The sequence below is a fragment of the Aquarana catesbeiana genome, linkage group LG12 (genome assembly GCF_042186555.1).
Source record: "Aquarana catesbeiana isolate 2022-GZ linkage group LG12, ASM4218655v1, whole genome shotgun sequence".
Classification (NCBI taxonomy): Eukaryota; Metazoa; Chordata; class Amphibia; order Anura; family Ranidae; genus Aquarana; species Aquarana catesbeiana.
Genome location: NC_133335.1, coordinates 230,968,852 through 230,994,970, shown reverse-complemented (window position 1 = coordinate 230,994,970; position 26,119 = coordinate 230,968,852). Strand labels below are relative to the sequence as shown.

General features: G+C 45.0%; 1 protein-coding gene across 4 annotated transcripts in view; it reads right to left on the bottom strand.

Moving 5' to 3' along the window:
* SDK2 (sidekick cell adhesion molecule 2) overlaps window positions 1-26,119 on the bottom strand; it is an 818,277-nt gene that overhangs the window by 81,304 nt on the left and 710,854 nt on the right. For all 4 annotated transcript variants that reach the window (XM_073606891.1, XM_073606893.1, XM_073606892.1 and 1 more), the window contains exons 22-33: window positions 25,340-25,461; window positions 23,554-23,663; window positions 23,313-23,463; window positions 21,247-21,484; window positions 18,943-19,058; window positions 16,969-17,158; window positions 14,371-14,469; window positions 6,272-6,466; window positions 4,928-5,129; window positions 4,740-4,843; window positions 2,002-2,072; window positions 1,767-1,902 (exon numbers count right to left, since the gene is read on the bottom strand). In XM_073606891.1, coding sequence (XP_073462992.1) covers window positions 1,767-1,902; window positions 2,002-2,072; window positions 4,740-4,843; window positions 4,928-5,129; window positions 6,272-6,466; window positions 14,371-14,469; window positions 16,969-17,158; window positions 18,943-19,058; window positions 21,247-21,484; window positions 23,313-23,463; window positions 23,554-23,663; window positions 25,340-25,461 — 1,734 coding nt within the window. The remainder of the gene's footprint in view (window positions 1-1,766; window positions 1,903-2,001; window positions 2,073-4,739; window positions 4,844-4,927; window positions 5,130-6,271; window positions 6,467-14,370; window positions 14,470-16,968; window positions 17,159-18,942; window positions 19,059-21,246; window positions 21,485-23,312; window positions 23,464-23,553; window positions 23,664-25,339; window positions 25,462-26,119) is intronic.

Sequence of the window (26,119 nt, the reverse complement as noted above, 5' to 3'; positions counted from 1 at the left end):
CTTGTAAGGTGAAACAAGAAGTGTAACTCTGAACGTCTGGAGAAACCTCAGCTGTGAGTCATCTATAATGTTCCATTACAGCAGTTCATTAACTTTCTAATTGGACACATGTTAGTTTGACAGTATAAATTAATGGTATAAAATGCTCAGCAGTGCTAGGATTATAAGTTATCTGATAAGGAAGTTATCCCAGGGATAAGGGATGTCTCGTGGCGAAGGGTTGTCTCATGGTTAAAGGTTGTCTCATGGCGATGGGTTGTCCCATGGGAATGCTGTCTCATAGTGAAGGGGTTGTCTCATGGTGAAGGGTTGTCCTATGGAAATGCTGTCTCATAGTGAAGGGGTTGTCTTCATGTGGATAAGAGTTGTCTCATGGTGAAGGGTTCTCTTATGGAAATGTCTCATGGCGATGGGTTGTCTCATGGTGAAAGGATGTCTCATGATGATGGGTTGTCCTATGGGAATGCTGTCTCATGGTGATGGGTTGTCCTATGGAAATGCTGTCTCATGGTGAAGGGGTTGTCTTCATGTGGATGTTGTCTTATAGGGAATGCTTTGTCTCATACTGAATAGTTATCTCATGGGTTGCCTTATGCTGACAAGTTGTCTCATTATGAAGGGTTGTCTTATGGGGATGTTGACTCATAGTGAAGGGTTGTGAATGGTGAATGCTGTCCCATGGTGAAGGGGTTAGCTTCATGTGAATGTTGTCTTATGGGGAACTGTTGTCCTATGGGAATGCTGTCCCATGGTGAAGGTGTTGTCTCATGGGGACAGGTTGTCTCATGGGAATGGGTTGTCCTATTTAAATGCTGTACCCCACCAACTTTCTCTGGTTCCTAGACAATGAGGGGAATTGGCTCCTGCAATAGCGCCTACCAGGGGTTGCGGGTTTTGCCTAGGTCTGCTGCCCACTTCGCTGTATAACATAATATAAGTGGGCCGGAGCCCATTGAGTTGGTCAAAGAAGCGTAGAGATCCGAATCAAGGATTTTTTTAAGCAAGGGGTCTTACAGCACCAAAGTTCAGCATTTTCAAAAGGAGTTAAGTGTTTGGCTGGTCCCTTGTGGCAGCGAAGAAGGCTGCGAATGTGATTGTTAAGTTGGGTTACTGGTAGGACTTGTTGGCCAGTGCTTCTGCAGGTATCGCCCTACTGGTCTACTTGGCTGTTGGGAGTGCAAAGACCTTACCCAGTACTTCCAAGTATGCCTGAATGACCAATAGCCAAACACCAGCACCATTAGCTTGGAGTGGTCCCAACTAGGGAAACTTCTCGTTTAGGCATGTAAATGGAGAAGTGGGAGGGAAGGGGGCAAACCTGTGTGTTTTTTGTTTTTTATCTTTCTTCATATAGTCACATAATGTGAATGTGTTTCAATATATCATTTGCACTTACAAAGTCATTTACTTATCCATGCCATGCCAGCTTGACCTAATGTATGTTGAAGCATCAAATACAGTTCATTCTTGGGGAAGCGCAGAATGCCTGTAAACCATCTACTGACCCCAGAAATGGCCTGAATGTCACACATTTGCAGTAAGTGGGCCACTAAATAATAACAAAAACCTTCAGCGGTGAACTATCAAAGGCACTGTATGGGCACAACTGTCCACATCAGGAGTTTTCTTATGGGATGGTATCATCATGGACTCTGAAATTGGTATATCTGGCACCAGTCATTCCTATGGGTTCCTTCACTGAGTTTGCGCTTATAGGCCCCAGTGTTCTACAAATTAACAATGACGCTGATGTCGTTCCAACTTACAGGTCAGCTCGGCCCATTTGGCGTCCGGGTTCTTGATGTTGTGCACGGTAAAACTTCTCATCCCGTCGTACACCAGTTCTCGGTAGCGGATGCGAAAGCCCAGAAGGATTCCATTGATCTTATCTTCTGTTGGCGCCTAACGGGACAAAATGAATCCACGTCAATCTTTAGAGTTCCAAAACCGTTCTTGGTGTAGAAAAAAAAATACAAAAAGAGTTTTAAAGAGATTCCTTACCTGCCAGCGAATCAACACGGAGGTTGTGGTGTGCGGCGTCACAGAGATAACTAGCGGAGAATCGTCAGGCGCTGCGTGGGAAAACAAAATAGAAGATGAAGCATGCTGAGATATTTGGTAAGAAAGTACAAAGATCAATGGGGACCTACAAAGGGCAGAGGCTTGTGGCAACCAATAAACATTTCAGTTTATTGAGGTCAGATCAGGTTAGGAGCCTGCTGATAACCCATCTCCAACCACCTTGGTGCTTCCACGTCACCTCCCTGCTGCGGGAGTCCACTATCGTGTTGGGTGGATGATGTCAATGTCCTTCTCTACATGACAGCATTCATGCTTGGCCCATTGGCTGTTTAGGCCCAAGCACTGTTCACATAGAGGTGGTCACATCTCTCCCAAAGCCCACAAGCCCTGCCAAGTGTATTAATACTCTGCTGGCATCCCAGGAGAGAATAGCAGCTATTAAAATGTGTGCCCTACCAATGAATAAGACATTCGCACAGTTTTTATTTTTCTTTTGTTAACATGGACCCCTTTAAGGTGGGTTGTCTTAATCATTTGCATGGGCTCCATGAATGTTTTCTGTATTGTTTTGTAATATGATTATCTCTTATGATCATCAGCTCCATCTAGTGGCCATAATGCTTTTTTTTTTTTTTTTTTTTTTTATTGAGATATTGCATTATGGCCACTAGATGGAGCTGATGATCATAGAAAATCACATTACAAACAATACAGAAAACATTAATGGTGCCCATGCGACATCCACAAAGTTTTTTTTTTTTTTTTTTTTTTTTTTTAAACATTGACCTCTTTTATTATGCTCCCTTTTGGTCCTTGATATATACATTGAAAGACTTTTGTTGAATCTATTATACATATTTTTTTTTTTATGTTGATCTTGTAAAAACAAAAAATTAGAGCGGTGTTATCTGGGGAAAGCCATTTAGCTGCTCCCTGTACTTATCTTGGCCTACAAATTCCATAAGTCCCTATGATGTGGATAAGAAGATGGTTGGACTGGCTGAATAGTTTAGCAAAAAAAGACAATGGGCAGGGCTTACACCACTCAGTCCGAATATGTTCTGTATGTTGTCAGCTCCCAAAAGGAAGTTAGGAGCTGAGTGTATTTCAGGCATATCAAAATTTTTATGTGCTTGCAGGGCCTTTAAAGGGAAAAAAAGGGGGGATATGTGAATGCATCGGAGAGTTGTTTTCTTGAAATTATTTTAGAACATGTGTGGAAGTCTTAACCATTCACATGGGCACTATAAATGTTTTCCCAATTGTTTGTAATATGATTATCTCTTATGATCATCAGTTCCATCTAGTGGCCATACTGTTTTTTTTGTTTGGTTGAGTTATTTTTTAAGAAAATATTGCATTATGGCCACTAGATGGAGCTGATGATCATAGAAAATAATCCTGTAACAAACAATATGGCAAATACTGGTAATGCCAATGCAAATGTTTAAAGTATAACTAAAAATAAAACTTTTTTTTTAGGTTTGGATAGAGGGGAGAGGGATTAGAACACATATCAGGTTTTTATGGCTGTCTTTGCCCCCGTTAGGGAGAGGCATCCTCTCTATTCGTCCTGTTTACTGTTATCATTGAAAGTGAAAGAAAATCTAAAATTTTGGGTTGTCCCAAGAAAAGCAATAGAGGGGAAATCCTCGAATAGGGACACCGATTCTGGTGACTGGGGGGGGGGGGGGAACCCTTAATTTGCAGGGATTTCATCTCACTTTCTGTTTGCTTATGGGAAAGTGAAATCTCCACAATGAGATACAGATGGCAAAAAAAATGAAAAAAAAAAAATGAAAGGGGTTGTAACCCTCCCTTACACTATCCAAAATGAAGGGAAAAAAAATGTTTTGCCTTTTGGTTCTACTTTAAGACGTTTGCACAACTTCTTTTTTTTTTTTTTTTTTTTTTAAACATGGACCCCTTTAAGGAGGGGTTGTGTGGATGTCTTAACCATTAGCATGGGCACCATGAATGTTTTCTGTATTGTTTTGTAATATGATTATCTCCTATGATCATCAGCTCCATCTAGTGGCCATAATGCTTTTTTGTTTGAGTTATTTCAGGAAATGATCACATTATAGCCACTAGATGGAGCTGATGATCATAGAAGATAATCATGTTACAAACAATATGGTTGGCAAACATTCATGGTGCCCATGCAAATGTTTAAGACAACCTTTTTTTTTTTTTCAAACATGGACCCCTTTAAGATGGGGTAACTTATATTCTCCTTAAGAGCCAGTTGGGGGGGGGGGAGCATTTTCCACACCCATAGACATCCTTATACTGTGACAATGATGGGACTGATAAATGTCACGTCATTTCACATCTAGGAACTGTTTTCGGATCTCCATTAACTGGCACAGTAAAAGAATATAAGCCTTTTATTAAATGAAGCCCAACTGGCAATAAAAAAGCTTGCTTACAGTGTGATTGTTACCTATTTATCTAAATTGTTTGTTTTTTTTTCCTTGAAGAGCTTATACAACTTTTAGCAACAAACAGGAAACCACCCGGATTTCTAATTCCCTATCGACTCTAATGTATTTTGCCAAAATGGCAAAATTTTGGTAAAATTTTTGCAGAAACTTTGGCAAAATGAAAACTCTTCCTAAAGTTGAAGATCAGAATGTGGCCAGGTTGTATTTATATTACCAGCAAATAAGTTGAACAACCAGGCTTCATACATTTAGGCTGGTCATGTGACTCACCAGCCTGCAGAGTGGTAAGGGATTCCGACTCTTCGCTATATTCGCTGTCCCCGATGTCATTGGTGGCTTTCACTTTGAACTTGTACGATGTGAAAGGTTTCAGCCTGTAAAGGAAACCATCATAGTTGGCAACGTCTTTCTCTACAATCCACAGACACGTCTTCCCTTTGATCACAATTAACTCTCACCTGTCCACGAGAGCAGAGGTGGCATTGTGACTGATAGAAGCGGAGTGGACAACCCAACGCCCCTTGGGCAATTCTCTGGTCTGAATGGTGTAGTAACGGACAGGAGACAGGCCATCACTACCAGGTTCCCACGTCAAGAGGACGCTCCGTGACTTCACATCTTCCTGTAGAACCCCGGGCTTGCTGGGTGGCTGAGGACGCTCTGAAATGGAGATGGGAATGTGGCTTTCAATGTGGGACAACTTCATCCAACACTTTTATTCTGGATGCTGGGAAACTAAATCACAAACTGACAAATTATATCTGATGAGAACTCAGTTCTGTCCAACTGTTGTGCAGCTGTCCAACTGTTGACAGCCAAACGATAGTGTCACCATACCCTGATGGACATTCAAAACCCAACTCCAGGCTAAAATTCTTAAATCAAGAGAGCAGCTTAGGCTCATATTGAACCTCAGTGCTACTTTCTGCACCATCAAGGATTGCCCACCATTGGGAAAGATTGAGAGATGTTGTTGCAAAAGATTGGAAGATTCCATGGGAGAGGATTGGGAGATACCATTGGGGAAGATTGAGAGATGTTGTTGCAAAAGATTGGGAGGTGCAGTGGGAGAAGATTGGCAGATATTATTGCAAAACATTGGGAGATGCCATGGGGGAAGATTGGGAGATGTCATAGGAGAAGATTGGGAGATGTTATTGCAATTGATTGGGAGGTGCCATGGGGGAAGATTGGGATATGCTATTGGAGAAGATTGGGAGATGCCATTGGAGAAGACCCAATAAATCATGTGACCAGCCCCAAAGACATAAGGAAAGGGTATTAAAAAAACAAAATGGAAAAGGATACTTCCAGGTGGCCTCCAGAGGGAGAAGGGGGCATAAGCTTAGGGCTAAAAGTTGGGCTTTAGCAACAAAGACTAACCCAAAGTTTGGTGACTCTAGAAGAGTGTCCACTTTAAATTGACTTGTTGGAGGTCTGAGATGGGAAATACAGCATGGGCATTCTACCACTGGAGGCACAGATAGAAATAAGAGGTTGGAAGGTGAGTAAGCCCAGCAACGTTAGTGCACTGCAATGCATATCCATTGGGCACTGGAGATGGCACCACATCGAACCAAGGTATGTAACGTACCTGCCTGACATGATGTGAATAGGCCCTAAGATGAAATATTCTCTCACTTCCTGTTGTGTCTCCAGTAGAGGAAGTGACACACAACTCCCCCCCCCTCCCCCAAAACCAAGAGTTCTAACCCTTCCTTTCTCTCTCTAAGATGTAAAAAAATTGTCTTTGGATACCTCCAGATTAAATAAGGAAGGTTCTAAAATGTGCCATCTTGTACCTCGCTTCTCCGTAGTGACCACCAGTGCTTCAGCCGCCTCTCCCCATCCTTTGCGAGTCTGGGCGGTGATTCTGAACAGGTAGACGGACTCCGGCCTCAGTGCGGTAGCGGTATACTGCCGTACACTCGGGTTCAGAACATCCACTGTGGCGGTGTTGGCATTGGTTGTATTGAGCCGGTGAGTTATCTGATAGGCTGTTGGGGAGAAAAAATACAATAATTGTTTACTGAACTACAAAAGGCAATCATCTGCTGTCATTCGCTGGCAGCGGTCACATGACTTAAGCGTGGCATTGTCATAGAACGTCTGCCTCTAGTCTCACTAATAAAGTTGGTGTAAACCCGAACTGAATGACAATGTATAATTTTCTTCTATCCATTGTGGTGCTGCTGATCTCCTGTAGCCTATATGCAGCCACTTCCTGTCTACATGCACTCCAGTGATGGTTGCATGGCATTTCTCAGGGGTAGTTCCGAATGGGAACAACAGTGGACCATGCCTCTGTAATATTTGCTATACCAGCCACTTGTAATTTCCATCAGAAGCCCTACATGATGGGGTGACAACTAAGGTTGCATCGATACTGATACAGAGCATTTGCAGGAGTACTTGTACTCCTACAAATGCTCCGATGCCTAATCCGATACCTGGGCAGTCAGGGGATGATCAGTGCGGCGGTGGGGGGCGATTACAAACACCGAACTCCCTGTATAGATTTCATAAAGCAGCTGACAGCCACTCCTCCTCCTCCTCCTCCTCCTCCTCCTCCTCCTCCTCCTCCTCCTCCTCCTCCTCCTCCTCCCACGGCTGTCAGCTGCTTTACTGAATTCTATACAAGAAGATTGGAGTTTATAACGGCCCCCACCGCCGCACCGTTCGTCCCTGACTGTCCACTGTGTGCTCCCCCTCTGCGTACTCCTCTATGTCCTCCCCCTCTGCGTACTCCTCCATGTCCTCCCCCTCTGCGTACTCCTCCATGTTCTCCCCCTCTGCGTACTCCTCCATGTTCTCCCCCTCTGCGTACTCCTCCATGTTCTCCCCCTCTGCGTACTCCTCCATGTCCTCCCCCTCTGCGTACTCCTCCATGTCCTCCCCCTCCGCGTACTCCTCCATGTCCTCCCCCTCCGCGTACTCCTCCATGTCCTCCCCCTCCGCGTACTCCTCCATGTCCTCCCCCTCCGCGTACTCCTCCATGTCCTCCCCCTCCGCGTACTCCTCCATGTCCTCCCCCTCCGCGTACTCCTCCATGTCCTCCCCCTCCGCGTACTCCTTCATGTCCTCCCCCTCAGTGTCCTCCTCCGCTCCCCCTCCGTGTCCCCCTCCGCGTCCTCCTCCGCTCCCCCTCCATGTCCCCCTCCGCGTCCTCCTCCGCTCCCCCTCCGTGTCCCCCTCCACGTCCTCCTCCGTTCCCCCTCCGTGTCCCCCTCCGCGTCCTCCTCCGCTCCCCCTCCGTGTCCCCCTCCGCGTCCTCCTCCGCTCCCCCTCCGTGTCCCCCTCCGCGTCCTCCTCCGCTCCCCCTCCGCGTCCTCCTCCGCTCCCCCTCCGTGTCCTCCTCCGCTCCCCCTCCGTGTCCCCCTCCGCTCCCCCTCCGTGTCCTCCTCCGCTCCCCCTCCGTGTCCCCCTCCGCTCCCCCTCCGTGTCCCCCTCCGCGTCCTCCTCCGCTCCCCCTCCGCGTCCCCCTCCGCGTCCTCCTCCGCTCCCCCTCCGTGTCCCCCTCCGCGTCCTCCTCCGTGTCCTCCTCCGCTCCCCCTCCGTGTCCTCCTCCGCTCCCCCTCCGTGTCCTCCTCCGTGTCCCCCTCCGCGTCCCCCTCCGCGTCCCCCTCCGCGTCCTCCTCCGCTCCCCCTCCGTGTCCCTCTCCGTGTCCCAGATCTGTCAGGATGGAGAGCAGAGGAAGGAGCCGGTAAAGCTGTTATTTACCGGCTCTTTCCTTTTCCGAATGCACAGAGTCAGTGATCACTCACTCTGTCCATTCATAACCTCTCCATTCATAAACTGTGTTTAAGATGTCTCAGTTTATGAATGGAGAGGAGCCGCTGTCTCATGTCCATTTTTCTTTCTCGAACATCACGGGACACAGAGCCACAGTAATTACTGATGGGTTATATAGGTATCACTGGTGATTGGACACTGGCACACCCTATCAGGAAGTTCAACCCCCTATATAATCCCTCCCCCTTGCAGGGATACCTCAGTTTTTACGCCAGTGTCTTAGGTGATGGACGTGTAAAGATGTCCTGTGCTGAGCTCCAAAGGGAATATCCTAAGATCCTGTAGATAAAAGGATGGAATCCCTATTGAAGGATGTTTTCTCCTTAGCAGGATCAGTGGCCCAACCTGCAATAGCAGCGATTGGAGTCTGTCAATACTTAAGAGACCATGTTAAGCAGGTCATCAAAGTATTACCTGAACAGCAGGCCCAGGGGTTTGCTAACCTTCCAGCGGCCTTATGCTTTGTGGTTGACGCCATTAGAGATTCTATCGTGCAAACCTCCCGTCTTTCACTGGGGTTGGTGCATATACGTAGAATCCTATGGTTGAAAAATTGGTCAGCCGAAGCACCATGTAAGAAGCTACTGGCTGGGTTTCCATTTCGTGGTGCAAGGTTGTTTGGAGAGGACTTGGATAACTATATCAAGAGAATCTCTTGTGGGAAAAGCACTCTCTTACCTGTCAAGAAGAAGAGTAAGCGTCCCTCTTTCCCCAGCGCCGGGGGCTTCAGCCTCCAGGCAGTCTCGACGGCCGCCTCCATCGGGGTCCAGAGACAAGAGTCAACCCCAGGGACAAAAGAAGTCCTGGGGAAAGAAGCCTACTAGGCAAAACACTAAGACCTCTGCATGAGGGGGCGCCCCCGCTCACTCGAGTGGGGGGAAGACTGCGACAATTCTCAGAGCTCTGGCAGGAGGACTTCCAGGACAGATGGGTAGTCTCCACGGTAACCTTAGGGTACAAGCTGGAGTTTCAGGAATTCCCTTCTCCTCGGTTCCTCAGATCAAATGTTCCCAGAGACCCAGAGAAGAAGCAGTCGCTCCTTCTAGCGTTAGAGCGACTTTTGTCGCAGGAGGTCATTATGATAGTTCCCGCAAAGGACCAGGGATTGGGCTTCTATTCCAACCTTTTTACGGTCCAAAAGCCAAATGGGGATGTCAGGCCCATTTTGGACTTAAGGGATCTGAACCGATTCCTAAGGATTCAATCCTTCCGCATGGAATCAATTCGAACAGTAGTTCCCACCCTGCAGGGAGGAGAATTTCTGGCATCAATAGACATCAGAGATGCATATCTGCATGTGCCCATTTTTCCTGCTCATCAGAAGTTTCTGCGCTTCGAGGTAGGAGGGCGCCATTTCCAGTTTATGGCTCTGCCCTTTGGGATAGCCACTGCACCTCGAGTGTTCACAAAGATCTTGGCTCCTCCTCTGGCCAGATTAAGGGCTCAGGGTATAGCTGTCATAGCATACCTAGACGACCTGCTCTTGATAGACCGGTCGGTAGCCTCTTTGAATGGAAACTTGAGGACCACGGTCAGGTATCTAGAACACCTGGGTTGGATCCTCAACTTAGAAAAGTCTTTCCTAAAACCAGTAAGAAGACTGGAATATTTAGGTCTGATTATAGATACAAGCCAGGAGAAAATATTTCTACCCCAGGCAAAGATCACTGCTTTGAGAGAGCTGATTCTGACAGTAAGGACCAAGAAGGGTCCCTCAGTCCGCCTTTGTATGAGGCTACTAGGGAAGATGGTGTCTTCATTCGAAGCAGTTCCCTATGCTCAGTTTCACTCAAGAATGCTGCAACACAGTATTCTGTCGACCTGGAACAAGAAGGTTCAGGCATTAGACTTTCCGATGCACCTGTCGCATGCAGTGCGTCAGAGCCTCAATTGGTGGCTCATACCCGAAAACCTGCAGAAGGGGAAATCCTTTCTACCGGTTACCTGGACGGTGGTAACAACAGATGCCAGTCTGTCAGGTTGGGGAGCAGTTCTGGAACAGGCTGCGGTCCAAGGAGTATGGTCCAAGACAGAGAGGACCTTACCCATCAACATTCTGGAGATCCGGGAGATACATCTAGCTCTAAAGGCCTGGACTATCAGGCTACAGGGTTGTCCGGTCAGGATCCAGTCCGACAATGCCACAGCAGTGGCTTATGTCAATCATCAGGGAGGCACCCGGAGCCGAGCTGCTCAAAAAGAGGTGAACCAGATCTTAGTCTGGGCAGAGATGCATGTGCCATGCATATCGGCAGTTTTCATCCCGGGAATAGAGAATTGGCAGGCGGACTATCTAAGTCGCCAGCAGTTACTTCCAGGGGAATGGTCTCTGCATCCCGACGTCTTTTGGGCCATATGCCAAAGATGGGGGGTTCCAGATGTAGATCTCTTTGCATCCAGATTCAACAAAAAGATAGACAGATTTGTGGCAAGGACAAAAGATCCTCTTGCATGCGGGACGGATGCGTTGGTGATTCCGTGGCATCGGTTCTCACTGATTTACGCATTCCCGCCTATTCTGCTACTACCACGACTCCTTCGCAGGATCAGGCAGGAAAGGAAGTCGGTACTTCTGGTGGCCCCCGCTTGGCCCAGAAGGACTTGGTATGCAGAAATAGTAAGGATGACGGTGGGTTCCCCGTGGACCCTACCGGTACGCCCAGACCTGTTATCTCAAGGTCCAGTGTTCCATCCTGCCTTACAAACGATAAATTTGACGGTTTGGCTATTGAGACCCACGTTCTGAAGAGTCGTGGGCTCTCAGGTCCTGTCATATCTACCTTGATTAATGCAAGGAAGCCAGCTTCCAGGATGATTTATCATAGAGTCTGGAAAGCTTATATAACCTGGTGTGAATCCAGAGGTTGGCATCCCAGGAAATATGTCATAGGTAGAATCCTTGATTTTCTACAGATGGGATTAGAGATGAAGCTGGCCTTGAGTACCATCAAGGGCCAGGTCTCTGCTTTATCAGTATTATTTCAGCGGCCACTTGCTTCGCATTCTTTGGTCCGAAACTTTATGCAGGGGGTGATGCGTCTTAATCCTCCGGTTAAAGCGCCCCTAAAGCCCTGGGACTTGAATTTGGTCCTGGCTGTGTTACAGAAACGGCCTTTTGAACCAATAAGTCAGATTCCTTTGGTCTTGTTGACAAGGAAATTAATTTTTCTGGTGGCCATCTCTTCTGCTAGAAGAGTATCAGAATTAGCAGCCCTTTCCTGTAAGGAGCCTTATTTGATTATACACAAGGATAGAGTGGTACTACGCCCTCATCCTAGTTTTTTACCGAAGGTGGTTTCTGATTTTCATTTAAACCAAGACATTGTTCTACCTTCCTTTTTTCCAGATCCCTGTTCTCCGGAAGAGAGATCTCTACATTCCTTGGATGTAGTAAGAGCAGTTAAGGCCTATCTAGGGGCAACTACTCAGATCCGCAAGACGGATGTTTTGTTTGTGCTGCCAGAGGGTCCCAATAGAGGACAGGCAGCGTCAAAAGCTACCATTTCTAAATGGATTCGACAGTTGATCATTCAAGCTTACGGTTTGAAACAGAAGATTCCTCCGTTTCAGATCAGGGCACATTCCACAAGGGCTATTGGTGCTTCTTGGGCAGTGCATCACCGGGCCTCTATGGCTCAAATCTGCAAGGCCGCAACCTGGTCTTCAGTTCATACATTCACCAGATTCTATCAGGTGGATGTGAGAAGGCATGAGGATATCGCCTTTGGGCGTAGTGTGCTGCAGGCAGCAGTACAGGGTCCTCAGGTCTGATTGCACCCTACTTGGTCGTGGTTCCCCCCCCTCAGGTAGCATTGCTCTGGGACATCCCATCAGTAATTACTGTGGCTCTGTGTCCCGTGATGTTCGAGAAAGAAAATAGGATTTTTTAAAACAGCTTACCTGTAAAATCCTTTTCTTTCGAAGGACATCACGGGACACAGAGGTCCCACCCCTCTTCTAATACACTATATTGCTTGGCTACAAAACTGAGGTATCCCTGCAAGGGGGAGGGATTATATAGGGGGTTGAACTTCCTGATAGGGTGTGCCAGTGTCCAATCACCAGTGATACCTATATAACCCATCAGTAATTACTGTGGCTCTGTGTCCCGTGATGTCCTTCGAAAGAAAAGGATTTTACAGGTAAGCTGTTTTAAAAAATCCTATTATCTTCAGTGCAGCTGAGGCTACAGAGAAAGGGACTGGGGAATCTGTGTCCTTATCTCCCCTTTGAGACAGAGAAAGGGACTATCAGGGGTCTTAGATCCCTGATATCTTACCAAAGTCCCCCCCCCCCCCAACAGTGTTGATGAAAAGAAAAAAAAAAAAGGAAAAATTGTAATACATGTTTAAAAGTAAAATTATTAAAATATAAAATAATAAAGCCACTGACACTGTCCATCTCCCCAAAAAAAAGAAAGCATTGTAAAAAAAAAGACTGACACAGTCCACGCCTCCTCAGTACCTATCAGTGCTGCATATCTTTGCTACTGTCACACGACATTAAAAAAAGTATCGGTAATCGGTATCGGCACTTGTACTCGGTCTAAAAAAAGTGGTATTGGTGCAACCCCTAGTGACAACACAGGAACACAATTGGGAGACAGAGTGTTGTCACCCTATAATAGGAAGGGCCTTAACTAGGTTCTTTATGGCAGGATCACCAGGGATTAATTTCATAAAAGTTGCACATTACAAATGCCCACTTGTATTCACCATTAGATGCCCGGGAGACAACACGGGAGCAGAATTGGGAGAAAGGGACAGAGCGTGGTCACTCTATAACAAGAAACGCCTGAACAAGGACAGTCATGGCAGGATCTGCAGAGATTTATTTTTTATCACTGAAAGCTGCCTATTAAAAATGACTTTTGAAATGACATTAAGGGGTGTATTTATAATACGTCAGCGCTATTCATTCTGTGAAACTACATGTACATTTGTTCTGTATGACTGGGGGCAGAATTGAATAATACTAGGCTCTTGTCTCTCCAGGTCATTTGTTGTTATTCATCCAAAATACAATGAATCAGGAAAATACCACATTATGGCCACTAGATGGAGCTGATGATAATGGTAAATGAGTATTCAATTCCTATGATCATCAGCTCCATTTAGTGGCCATAATGTGGAGTTTTCCTGATTCACTCTATTTTATATTATGTTTATTTAGTAACATTCAAACTGGAGGAAAGAAGGCCTAATATTAGCCCACTTTGCCCCACCCGCACACAGAGCAAAAATACATGCAGCTTCACAGGACAAAGAGCTCTGTGGATTTTTTTTTTTTTTTTTTTAGAAATACACCCTGTTAATAATTATAAGAGATTTATAAAACATTTGTTGCACAATTGTCAAAAGCATTCATGCAAGCTGAACGAAATGTCACTGTAATTTTTCTCAGAGATTAATGCCTGTATCGTCAGCTCCATCTAGTGACCGAAATGTGGTATGGCTCTCTCAGAGAGGTATTTCAGAAAACAATTCCATGCTTTGGCCACTAGGTGGAGTTGATGATACAGGCATTAAATCTCTTAGAAAAATTACAATGACATTTCGTTCCGCTTGCACAAATCCATCTGACATTCGTGCAACTAACGTTTTATAAATAGAGCTCTTGGCGATTGGGGATATAATCTGCTTTAAGTGGAAAAAAGAGAAATGATCAGCCATGTAGTGGCCAAGCAGTTTGTAATATCTTGAAAAAAAAAAAACGACTTCCACTGCTGTCCCAATCCCTCTGAAAATGCAGGTTGCCTGGCTGTCATGCTGATCTTGCATATTCTGATTTACTAACACAGAACAAGTATGCAAATATGGACAGCGGTAAATTCCTGATCAGCATATTTTTATATTATATTTCTATTTTTTTATATTTAGGTCAGCTAGTCAATGTATTAAAGCCTGTGTCACCATAGCAGCCAGACAATTAGCATTTTCAGCCATTGTCCACTTATAAAATACAAATCCATGTTAAAGCCTTTGTGCAGAACTACTCAAAAAGGTAGACAACGGCCCCATCATGAAGGGGTTTTATTAAGCAGCACCATCAATCAAACTCGGACATCTTCATTTCTAGAGAGACCAGAACCCAAATCCCGGTTCTTACCCAGAATGATGCCGTTGGGGGCGGCTGGTGGCTGCCAGATCAGGCGGACAGAGGTCGTTCTCACCTCGGGAAAAAGTATTCCTACTGGGGGCCCTGGAACTAAAAAAAAAAAAAAAAAGACAGATTAAGAGAAATTCCAGAATTGCTACATGCATTCATAAAAGATCTTTTTTTTTGTTTAATTGATATATTGAAGGAGACAAAACATTTCCAAACCCAAAACACGTAATATGTCATATTCATATCGGTTCCAAGAGAAACCACTGAAAGTGCTGTATAATTATTTGTACTATATTGATTCTTTGTTACAAATAACATTTACAGGGAAGATGCAACTAATGTGACTATAAATGGTGCATTAGACCTCTGAAATACAATCTGCAGAAGATCAATTTTGAGGGGGCATTATTGTCACCCTCCTTACTGTTTGTTTTAACCCCTAAAAGAACATACCACAACCCCATGCATTGCACACAGTTGCAGAGAGGTTGGTGTGTGGCCCCCATTCACGTTTGGTGGGTAGTACTGCCCAACAAACGCTACGAGGGAAAATCAGCGAGCTCCACAAAGACATGGTTTGACCAGTTTTTGGTTGAGTTTCCTGCACAGAGCCCTGACCTCAACCCTACTGCACAACTTTAGGATGAACTGGAGCCTTGACTGCAGGCCATGTCTTTGTTTTTGGTGCCCAACATGAGGCCAGGGTCTTTTCATGCAACATCAATACCTGACCTCGCAAATGGGCAAAATTTCCCAGACTCCCTCCAGAAGAGTGGAGGATATTGTATCTGCAAAGGGGAAAACTCCATATTAATGGCCTTGGGGGGGGGGGGGGGGGGGGGGCAACTTCATAATGGCCATGGTTTTGGAATGGATGTCCAATGAGCCCACAAATGTAATGGGTGGAGGAACTGGAGTGTCCTACACAGAGCTCTAACCTCAAGCCTACTAAACACCTTTGGGATGTACTGAAATGGCAGTGTGATCCTGTTCTTCTCATCAAACATTAGCAGCTGCCTTTGAAGGCTCATGATTGAAGAACTCTATCAATTTGGAGTTGGTTGACCCTGTTAACATTAATGGTACACTATATGGTCCAACGTATATATGAGCCCCCCTCCATATGATGGAGTTCAGGTGCCTCCAGGGAAGTATACAGTTAATACAACATCATGCATAGACATTTTAGACAGTTGTGTTCTAACCTTGTGAGAACGGTTTGGGGAACACCCTTTTCTGTTCCAGAGAATAAGACCTGGTTTACATGTTTGGCCTCACATTGAGCACCAAAAAAAAAGGCCTGGCTCACAATTGGTGCTCCAATTCATCCCAAAGATATCTCAATAAAGACATGGTTTGACCAGTTTGGTGTGGAGGAACTACAAACAGCCCTGACCTCAATCCTATTGAACACCTTTGGAATGAATTAGAATGGGGATTGTGTGCCAGGTCTCTTTTTTTTGGTGCCCAATGTGAGGTCAGATGTGTTGGCCACTGGTCTTTCTCATTCAGCACCAGTAACTGACCTCATGAATGGGCACAAGTTCTCATAGACAACCTCCAAAATCTTGTGGAAACATTTCCCAGAAGAATGGAAGCTGTTATAACCTCAAAGGGAGCCAACTCCACATGAATAGCCATGGAGGGATGGTGGAAACTCCATATTAATACCTAAGGTTCTCAAACAGAATGTCCAACAAGCATATGTAGGTGTGATGGTTAGGTGTCTATAAATTTGTCTTGTGAGGGTTCTATTCCTGAACTCATCTAATAATTTTTATGGAATATTTCTGGTTTAATAACAAAGTATAATTTTGGAAAGCACATAATTGTATTTTTTGTTATTTTCAAATTCTTAGAGTTCTCAATTCCCAATGTTTCAGTCAAGAACAGGGGTCTCCAAACAATCTAAGCAAAGGACCAGTTTACTGTTTTTTAGACTTTGGGGGGCCAATCTGTCCATGTGAGTGGAAAATGCCCTAGCATCAATGGGAGTAAACAATGCCTTATCATTAGTGGAAGGAATAATGTCCCATCGTATGTGTCGGTGGGAGTTATGGTCAGTGGGAGTAAACAATAACTTATTATTGGTATTAGTGGGAGGAATAGTGCCCAATTATTGGTGTCAGTAAGAGAAATGGTCCCCCATCACGGGTGTCTGAGGGCAGAATAAGTGCCCCATCATTGGTGTCAGTGGAAGAAATGGGGCCCCATCATTGGTGTCAGTGGGAGAATTAGTTCCCCAAGGGCTGGATATAGGCAGGCAAAGGGCTGCAGTCTGGAGACCACTGGTCAAGAAGAACTATGGGATCACTTTTGTACAAGTTCAGCAAGATTTTCTCAAATTTTCTGGAGCAGCCCCTGCTCCAGTATATACTTTTTTGTAAATGGTTGAGTATGATTGATATTTTCTATCCACTTTGAATGCTTGAAAATACATTTATTAAAATCAATCTTATCCCCCAACTGTAACAAAGTGCACAGTTATAAAACGATAGGTCTTGCTCTTGCATAAAAAGTACAGCTACCAATGGAAAAAAAAAAAGTTCCCATTAAATACGACTTCTCATTACATCTTCTGTGGTCCTACAATCTCACCATCATCCAGAGTTCTTTCCAGAATGGCCGGGGTACTGGCCACGCCATCTCCTATCCTAGTGAAGGCCAAGACCTGGATCTCGTACAGCACGTACTTCCCCAGATTGGTCAGCTGGACGCTGCGAGAGGCGTTTCCTTCCACCAGCCAGAAATAAGGCGGATTGTCCGAGTCCTTCTCTTTGTAAAGAATCTGGAAGACAACACATGGACGCATTTCAAAAACAAAATGCTACTGAAAGCCAACACCACCCGAAACTCAAACTTCTGTTGTACAGTATGTGGCTGCTGGAAAGTAGACAGCCATGCTATTTTCTGTGGATTCCCAATGACACCAGTGGCAAGACATCCCAACCAGAATCCCCAGTTCTATCCATAGGGTGTCACGCTGCTTAGATAGTTTCTCCAGGATGCAGAATAAGCCAATATCCAGCCATTAGAAGAGTGACACCATTAAAACCCATTCACACCAGTGCAATGCACATGGTTTTGGTCTGTTGAAGCACAATGCATAAAACAGCCCATTCGTTTTGAATGGGTTGTCAATGCAGGAAAAAATGCAGCATCTGTGCATTATGGTGTGCTATATAGCGTGGCTGGGTTGCAGAGGGGGGTACAATTGACAATACAATACAACAAAACTGCAACACACATATACAGGTATAATGCATATTGTGATTTTAATTAACTCCTATTAGGCCCTCGTGGGCGTAGACACTCTGCTGTAAAATCCAGCCCCCGAGGTCACTAACAGATATTATATGTCAAGAGATATAGATTACAAGGCTGTTAGAGCACTTTCACACTGAGGTGCTTTACAGGCGCTACAGCGCTAAAAATAGCGCCTGTAAAGAGCCGCTCCTGTATCTCCAGTGTGAAAGCCCAAACGGTGCGCTTGCAGGACGGTAAAAAAAAGTCCTGCAAGCCGCATCTTTGCAGTGCCAAAAACAATGGGGCAGCGGCGCTATGCGGGCGGTTTTAACCCTTATTCAGCCGCTAGTGGCCGAATAGCGCTGCTAAAACGACGGTAAAGCAGTGCTACAAATACTGAGAGCAATCAGTCTGTTGGCCATTACACAGTGCAAGCTCTCAGCACACAACCTCATGCTGCCGTGCGATAGTTGGGCATTGAAGCCAACCCTTTTTGCCGCTGCATATTTGGGTTACGTGTAGACATGTGCACTGCCAAAAAAAATTGTTCGTTTTTGTTTCATTCATTTTTTGTTTTTTCGGGTCATTCGTTATGATCGCAATTGGTAATTTCGTAATTTTCTTAAATTCGTACATTCGTAATTTCATAATATCGTAAATTTACGAATTTACCATATTACAAATTTATGAATTTTCAAATTTACGAAAGAAAATCCGAAAGAACGAAAATTCTAAAGAATAACTAACGATAAACAAATATTAAATTTATAGGTATTGGAATTTCCTTTCAAATTTGGCTGTTAGTGAACGTAACGAATACGAATTTATCTGAAGTTGCAAATTATCCGAAATAACGATTGCCGCATCTAAACAAATCGAACGGAACGAATTAATAATAATAAAAAGTTTTTATTATTATTGTTGTTTATTATTATTAATTAATTACGTTCCATTCGTTTAGATCGGCATTTGTTATTTTGGTTAATTCGTAACTTCGGATAAATTTGTATTTGTTATGTTCACTAACAGCCAAATTTGAAAGGAAATTCCAATACTATAATTAGATTTATTAGAGTTATTATTTCGGGTTTTCAGATTTTTGAATTTTCGAAAAATTTGTTAAACGAGTTTTCGTTAATTCAGATTTCTGAATCAACAAATTTGTTAAAATTCGTTAAAAAATGAATTCGGAACGAAATGAATTGAACTAGTCTAGTTAAGTGGCTGGCAAGAGGTTAGCAAAGCTAAAGGGAGCAAACAAGGGAAGTTCATTGTCAGGATTCACATACACTTTAACTCTTCACAGACGGTCACAGCGCCACTCACCTTATACCCCAGAATGAGGCCGTTCCTCTCGGACTCGGCGATCTCACTCCAGCGCACCAATATGCTGCTTGACGTCGTGGCCAGAGCAGAGACATTGCTGGGTCCAAAGGAGGGAACTGGAAACGAAGAGAATCAGTCGGTGTGTTATGGGAGCTGTACTAGGTTTCATTACATAATGTGCTGTTTATAAACGTTTGCCTATAAATGCACTTTAATTACATTGTTTCCATCTCCCTTGTAGCAGGATCGGGCAAAGGGGGCACCACTTTCTCAACATGGCAGGCATCCGCACCACTCAGATTATTACATGCTTTGTAATGGACCAATGAGAGATGGTTATTAGACATTTTTACTGAAGGCGTGGCTGGAAAAAACAAAAACAAAACTCATGGGGGCCCAAAATCGTGGTTGCCAACCAATCCAATGGTCCAATGTGTCCTAAATAGCATATATATATTTTTTAAATACAGTATCCATTTCTGCAGCTTTTCATACATAAGGGGCATACAGGGGGGCTGATACCATATAATATAAAAATAATATTAATAATAATATATTAATAATAATAATATTAATTATAATATATTATCATTGTTCTGATGGCTGAGCCTCAAAACACGCAAGCCGGTTACACTGAGATGGTGGAGAAGGTCCGGGGTCAGCTGTACCCCATCTTGTGTGTGGTCTGCCCCTTGTACCTTGTAGTCAGAGCAAGGGACCCCAAAAGTTTCAGTACAAGGGCCACATCAGATATTACAAATATTCACAGGCTGAAAACAAAAATCACTTTTCTAAATTAATGAGTCCCCTTTACATCAGGGTCCCCATCAAAGTCCCCCCCCCCCCCCCTTTACATTAGCGTCTCCATCAAACTCCCCCTTTACATCAAAGTCTGGCCTTACATCAGAGTATCCCTTTACATTAAGGTTTGCATCAAAGTTCCCCTTACATTAGGGTCCCCATCAAACTCCATCTTTACATCAAAGTACTTTATAGTCTCTTCTTATATCAGGGTGCCCATTAAAGTACCCCTTACATCAGAGTATCCCGTAACATTAGGGTCCCCATCAAACTCCCTTTACTTTGGAGTCCCTTCTTACATCAGAGTCCCCATCAAAGTCCCCCATACATCAAGGTCCTCATCAAAGTCTCCCCTTACTTCAGAGTATCCCTTTACATTAGGGTCACATTAGATTAGGGTTCCCATCAAAGCCCCTCTTACTTTAGAGTGCCTTCTTACATCAGGGTTCCCATCAGAGTCTCCAACTTACATCAAGGTCCCCATCAAAGTCCCCCTTACATTAGGGTCCCCACCAAACTTCCTCTTTACATCAAAGTCCGCCTTTCTTTATCGTCCCTCCTTATATCAGGATGCCCACCAAAGCCCCCCTTACATTAGGGTCCCCGTCAAACTCCCCTTACTTTAGAGTCTCTCCTTATATCAGGGTCCCCATCAAACTTCCTCTTTACATCAAAGTCCCCCTTACATTAGGGTCCCCTTCAAACGCCCATTACTTTAGAGTCCCTCTTTATATCAGGGTCCCCATTGGAGTCCCCCTTACATTGGGGTCCCCATCAAACTCCCCTTTTACATCAAAGTCCTCTTTACTTTAGAGTCCCTCCTTATATCGGGGTGCCCATCAAAGTCTCCCTTACATCAAGGTTACCATCAAAGTCCCCATTAAATTAGGGTCCCCATCAAACTCCCCTTACTTTAGAGTCCCTCCTTATTTCAGGGTCCCAATCAGAGTCCCCCTTACATTAGGGTGCCCATCAAACTCTCCCTTTATATCAAAGTCCTCTTTACTTTAGAGTCACTGCTTATATCGGGGTGCCCATCAAAGTCTCCCTTACATCAAGGTCCCCCTTAAATTAGGGTCCCCATCAAACTCCCCTTACTATAGAGTTCCTCCTTATATCAGGGTCCCCATCAGTGTCCTCTTACATTAGGGTCCCCATCAAACTCCCCCTTTACATCAAAGTCCTCTTTACTTTAGAGTCCCTCCTTATATCAGGGTCCCCATCAGAGTCCCCCTTACATTAGGGTCCCCATCAAAGCCCCCCTTTACATCAAAGTCACCTTTATTTTACAGTCCTTCCTTCTATCAGAATCCCCCCTTACATCAGGTGATAGCAGAGACCATAGGCAGCCTCTGCTGATACCTCAATCTCTGCACAGGAACAGATCACTGATCCTAGCTGTAGGCCATAGAAGATCTTTTAGTAACACATAACAAACTATCATATATCGGTAGCAACAAAATTCAAAGAATACAAAAAAAACCCCACAGATTGCCACATTACCTGACTCCCTGGTCCGGGCGACCACAGCGGGGCACCAGGGTCCCGTCCCAATGGAGTTAAACGCTACAACTTGTACGGAGTATTCTGTCCATTCTTCCAGGTTCTCGATGGTGTACTCCCGCTCTACCCGGTCATGAATCACATGCGTTAAAGACTCTCCTTTGCCATCGGACCTCATGTAGCGGATCTTGTAGCCCACAGATTCCGGGTTCCCATTGTACGCCGTCTCCAGTAATGGCTGCAGAAAATGTGAGACGCGTCATTGGGGGGTGGGGGGGGGGTGGGGGGGTGGGGTTCTGATATTTCAATCAGCAAAGAGATACAGAGAGAAGAAGAATCTCAGAGAACAGGAGGTGTTTTTTTGTGAGATGAGCTATGTGTGGGCTTCAAATATAATATAAGGGCCCCAGAACTGGGACCTCCCTGCCATGTCTTCTGTCTGTGTTCCCATACGCTTGTGTTCATCTCCACCTTGGGATATTCTTGATATTTCTCTAGCATTCTCCATAATTCATAGCAAGGGAGAATGGGACCCTGTAACCTTAACACTAATCCTCCCTGAAACCTAACATTTACTCTCCCCTTAACTCTAATACTAACCCACCCTGTAATCCTGACACTAACCTCCCTGGTAACCCTGACATTAACCCACCCTTTTACCCCAACCCTAACACTTACCCTTACATTACCTCCCAACAGTAACCTACCCTATAACTCCAACACTAACCCTTTCTGAAATCCCAACACTACCCCTTTCTGTAATCCCAACACTAACCCACCCTGTAACCCTAGCAATTCCCTCCCATTAACCCACCCGTAACCCTAAATTCTCCCTGTAACCCCAACACTAACTTTCCCTGTAACTTTGACAATTCTCTCACATTAACCCCAACATTAACCCACCTTTTAACCCCAACTCACCTTGTAACCCTATTGCTCCCTGTAACCTCAACACTAACCTTCCCTGTAACTCTGAAATTTCTCTACCATCAACCCCAACACTACCCCTACCTGCAACCCCAACACTAATCTTCCCTGTAACTATGACAATTCTCTCCAATTAATCCCAACATTAACCCACCCTACAACCCCAACACTAACCTTCCATGTAACTATGACAGTTCTCTCCCATTAAACCCAACATTAACCCTCCCTGCAACAACAACACTACCCCTCCCTCTGACCCCAACACTACCCCTCTCTATGTTACCCCAACACTACCCTTCCCCATAACCCCAACACTACCCTGTAACCCTAATACTCCCTGTAACCTCAACACTAACCTTCCCTGTAACTCTGACAATTTTCTCCCATTAACCCCAATATTAACCCACCCTGCAAACCCAACACTACCCCTCCCTCTAACCCCAACACTACCCCTCCCTGTGACCCCAACACTACCCCTCTCTATGTTACCCCAACACTACCCTTCCCCATAATCCCAACCCACCCTGTAACCTTGACATTTCCCTCCTATTAACCCACCCTGTAACCTTAACACTAACCTTCCCTGTAACTCTGACAATTCTCTCCCATTAACCCCAACACTACTCTTCCCTGCAACTCCAACCCTAACCCTCCCTGTAAACCTAAGTCTACCTATAACCCTGACACTGCTCTACCAATAACCCCAAAACTAATACTCCCAGTAACCCTAACACTAACCCTTTAATGCAACTCTGACAATTCTCTTCCACTAACCCCAACATTAACCCTCCCTGTAACCTCCACACTAACCCTAATAATACTCTACCATTAGCCCCAAAACGAATACTCCCATTAACCCTAACACCTAACCCTCCCAACACTTAGTCTCTCTTTAACTTTACCACTAACCCTTCCTGTAACCCCAACACTAACCCCTTATGTAAATTAAACACTAACCCTCCTTATTACCCCTAACACTAACCCCCTCTGTAACCCCAATACTCATCCTCCAATGGCCGTAAACTTCACACTAATCTTGTTAACCCCAATACTAACCTTTCCTGTAACCCCAATACTAACCCTCGCTGTACCGCATACACAAACCTTCAGGCTAGTAAGACCAAAAAAGTGCTACTTACCACCCAGCGCACCCACAGGCTGGTCTGACTGGCTGTGCGGAGGGTCACATTTGCTGGGAACATATCTGGGGGGGCCTGAAGAGTCTGTATCCTCCTGGAGGGTAGACTGGGAGGACTGGTGCCCACAATGTTCACCTGTCTCATTCGGAAGCTGAATTATAGAATAATTACGTTAGAAAGGCCCATCAAAGTCATAATTAGAAATTTGTGTTTTTATGTCAATAAGAAGAAGTTCACCCACCTGTAAAAAGTGTATGGGCTTAGTCCCGGGACCACCATAGACCGGGCATTGGGTTCGTTGGCTAGCTGATGTATGAGGACCCAGTCTTCAGATTCCCCTTGTGTACCAACCTATAGCAGAAGCACAGAGATACTCAGATAGAGAAATCCCACAGACTGGCATTGGTTCTCATTTTATATACTGTGTTTCCATGGAAGAAATTTGTCCCTAAACCAGCGATCCCCAAACTACAGTCTTCAGGCCAGATGCTTCCCTTTGCTTGACTTTAATCGGTCCTTGGGCCTCTGTTCCTCCCGCTGAATACACATTATAGGACACAATTCCTCCCATTGACATGAACGTAGAGGTAGTATTCCTTCCACTGATACTAATGGTGGGCTTCTACCCCTCACACTGAGACCTACAATGGGGCATTATTCCTCCCACTGACACGAATGGTGGGGCACCATTCCTCCCACTGACACCAATGATGGGGCACTATTCCTCCCACTGACACCAATGATGGGGCACTATTCCTCTCACTGACACCAATGATGGGGCACTATTCTTCTCACTGACACCAATGATGGGGCACTATTCTTCCCACTGATACCAATGATGGGGCACTATTCCTCCCACTGACACCAATGGTGGGGCACTATTCCTCCCACTGACACCAATGGTGGGGCACTATTCCTCTCACTGACGTTAATGATGGGGCACTATTTCTCCCACTGACACCAATCATGGAGCACTATTCCTCCCACTGACACCAATGGTGGGGCACTATTCCTCCCACTTACACCAATCATGGAGCACTATTCCTCCCACTTACACCAATCATGGAGCACTATTCCTCCTACTGACACCAATGATGGGGCACTATTCCTCTCACTGATACCATTCCTCCCACTGCCACCTGGGACCTTATTTCTCCCACTGACAGCAATGATTGGGCACTATTCCTCTTACTGACACTAATAATGGGACACATTTTTCCCACTGACACCAATGTTGGGGCACTATTCCTCCCACTGATACCAATGAGGGGACATTATTCCTCCTACTAACACCAATATTGGGGCACTATTTCCCCCATTGACACCAATGATGGGGGGGGGGGCATTTCTTCCACTGACATCCACAATGGGGTACTAGTCCTTTCACTAATACCAATGATGGGGCACTATTCTTCCCACCTAACATATCTCATGTTTTTTTTTTTTTTTTTTTAGGGAGAACCTCTTTATGTGGGATCCCCCATGAACATATATACCAGATCAATATCTAGAATAAGAGTCTGATATGTATATTTAGGGGGGACCAGGTACTGTTTTTTTCATGTGGGGGTCCCCTATTAACTTCTATACCAGCCCCTCATGTAGGATAGGGGTCTGGCATAGTTTTTTTTCTTTGTAAATATCGGTGTTGATGTAGTCGTTTTTACAAATTGAAAAGATGTGCCATTTCACAGGCAGGGGCAGGGCAACCCCCCCCCCCCCCAGGCATAATTAATCAAAGGCATTTTAAAACGTTAACGTTTCCCTTTAAGCAGTTTTTAAATGGTTAATCCACACCAATTGGAATTTAAAAAAAATACATTTTGCTGTGGTACCTCTCCCAGGGATGTGCCTAGTTCCCACCCCATACATGGCAAACCTGCCCTGAACCAAAACCAGGCACGATCAGCTCACCCTTGGTGTCAACACAACAAAATAATTAAATTACACTATACAAGTTTTACTAATTAATTAGAAAGTAGAACATGAGTCTGAGTATAGCCCAAATAGAGTTCCTTTGCCCTCACCTGGGCTTCTACTTGCCACCTGGAGATGGAGGTCTTCCCGTCATACCCCGGCCGGAACTGCATTGTGACAGAACGAGGGCCAATGCTGCTGATGGCGACGTTGGTTGGCGCTCCGGGCAGTTCTATGGGAAGGGAGAACACGCAAATGTCTTCATTGATACAGACAGACCGAATTTCTGCAGCCAAGCTGAATTGTCCTCACACGATGAACTACTACAGCCTAAAGGACACCTGTCATAGGAAGGCTGGTACTGGTGATCACTACAAAAAATGCTAGTTTCCTGGCTGTCATACCGATCCCCTGTCTTCAATACTCTGAGTCAGTGACCGAAAACAAGCAGGCAGATTAAGAGCTCCGGCCACACTTGTGGCATTCTTGTCTTTGGCCAGTAACTTAAAAGTATTAAAGCCAATGACAGCCAGGCACACAAATTATGATGTATTGGCTATTATGGGCTACCACCCTCTATTGGTAAAAAAAAAAAAAATGAAGGATACGAATATTACAGGATTCGCACAGCCATTGCAAATTATCCCCGTAATGGCTCTAATATATGTTTATTTCCTATAATCGATTATCGACTATATTCAGTTTTTGTGAACCAAAGAAAATTGTATTAGGCTTTGAAGGGGTACTAGTCCTATGTCCTCCGCTGTGAGTGCCGGCTGGAGAAGGAGCTTGTCCCGGCTACAGACGTCAGGATATAGTGAAGTTGATGTCCCTTGAGCCGCACATCGAAGCAGACCCACTATGGTGTAGTGTATGGCAAACTCAGCCCA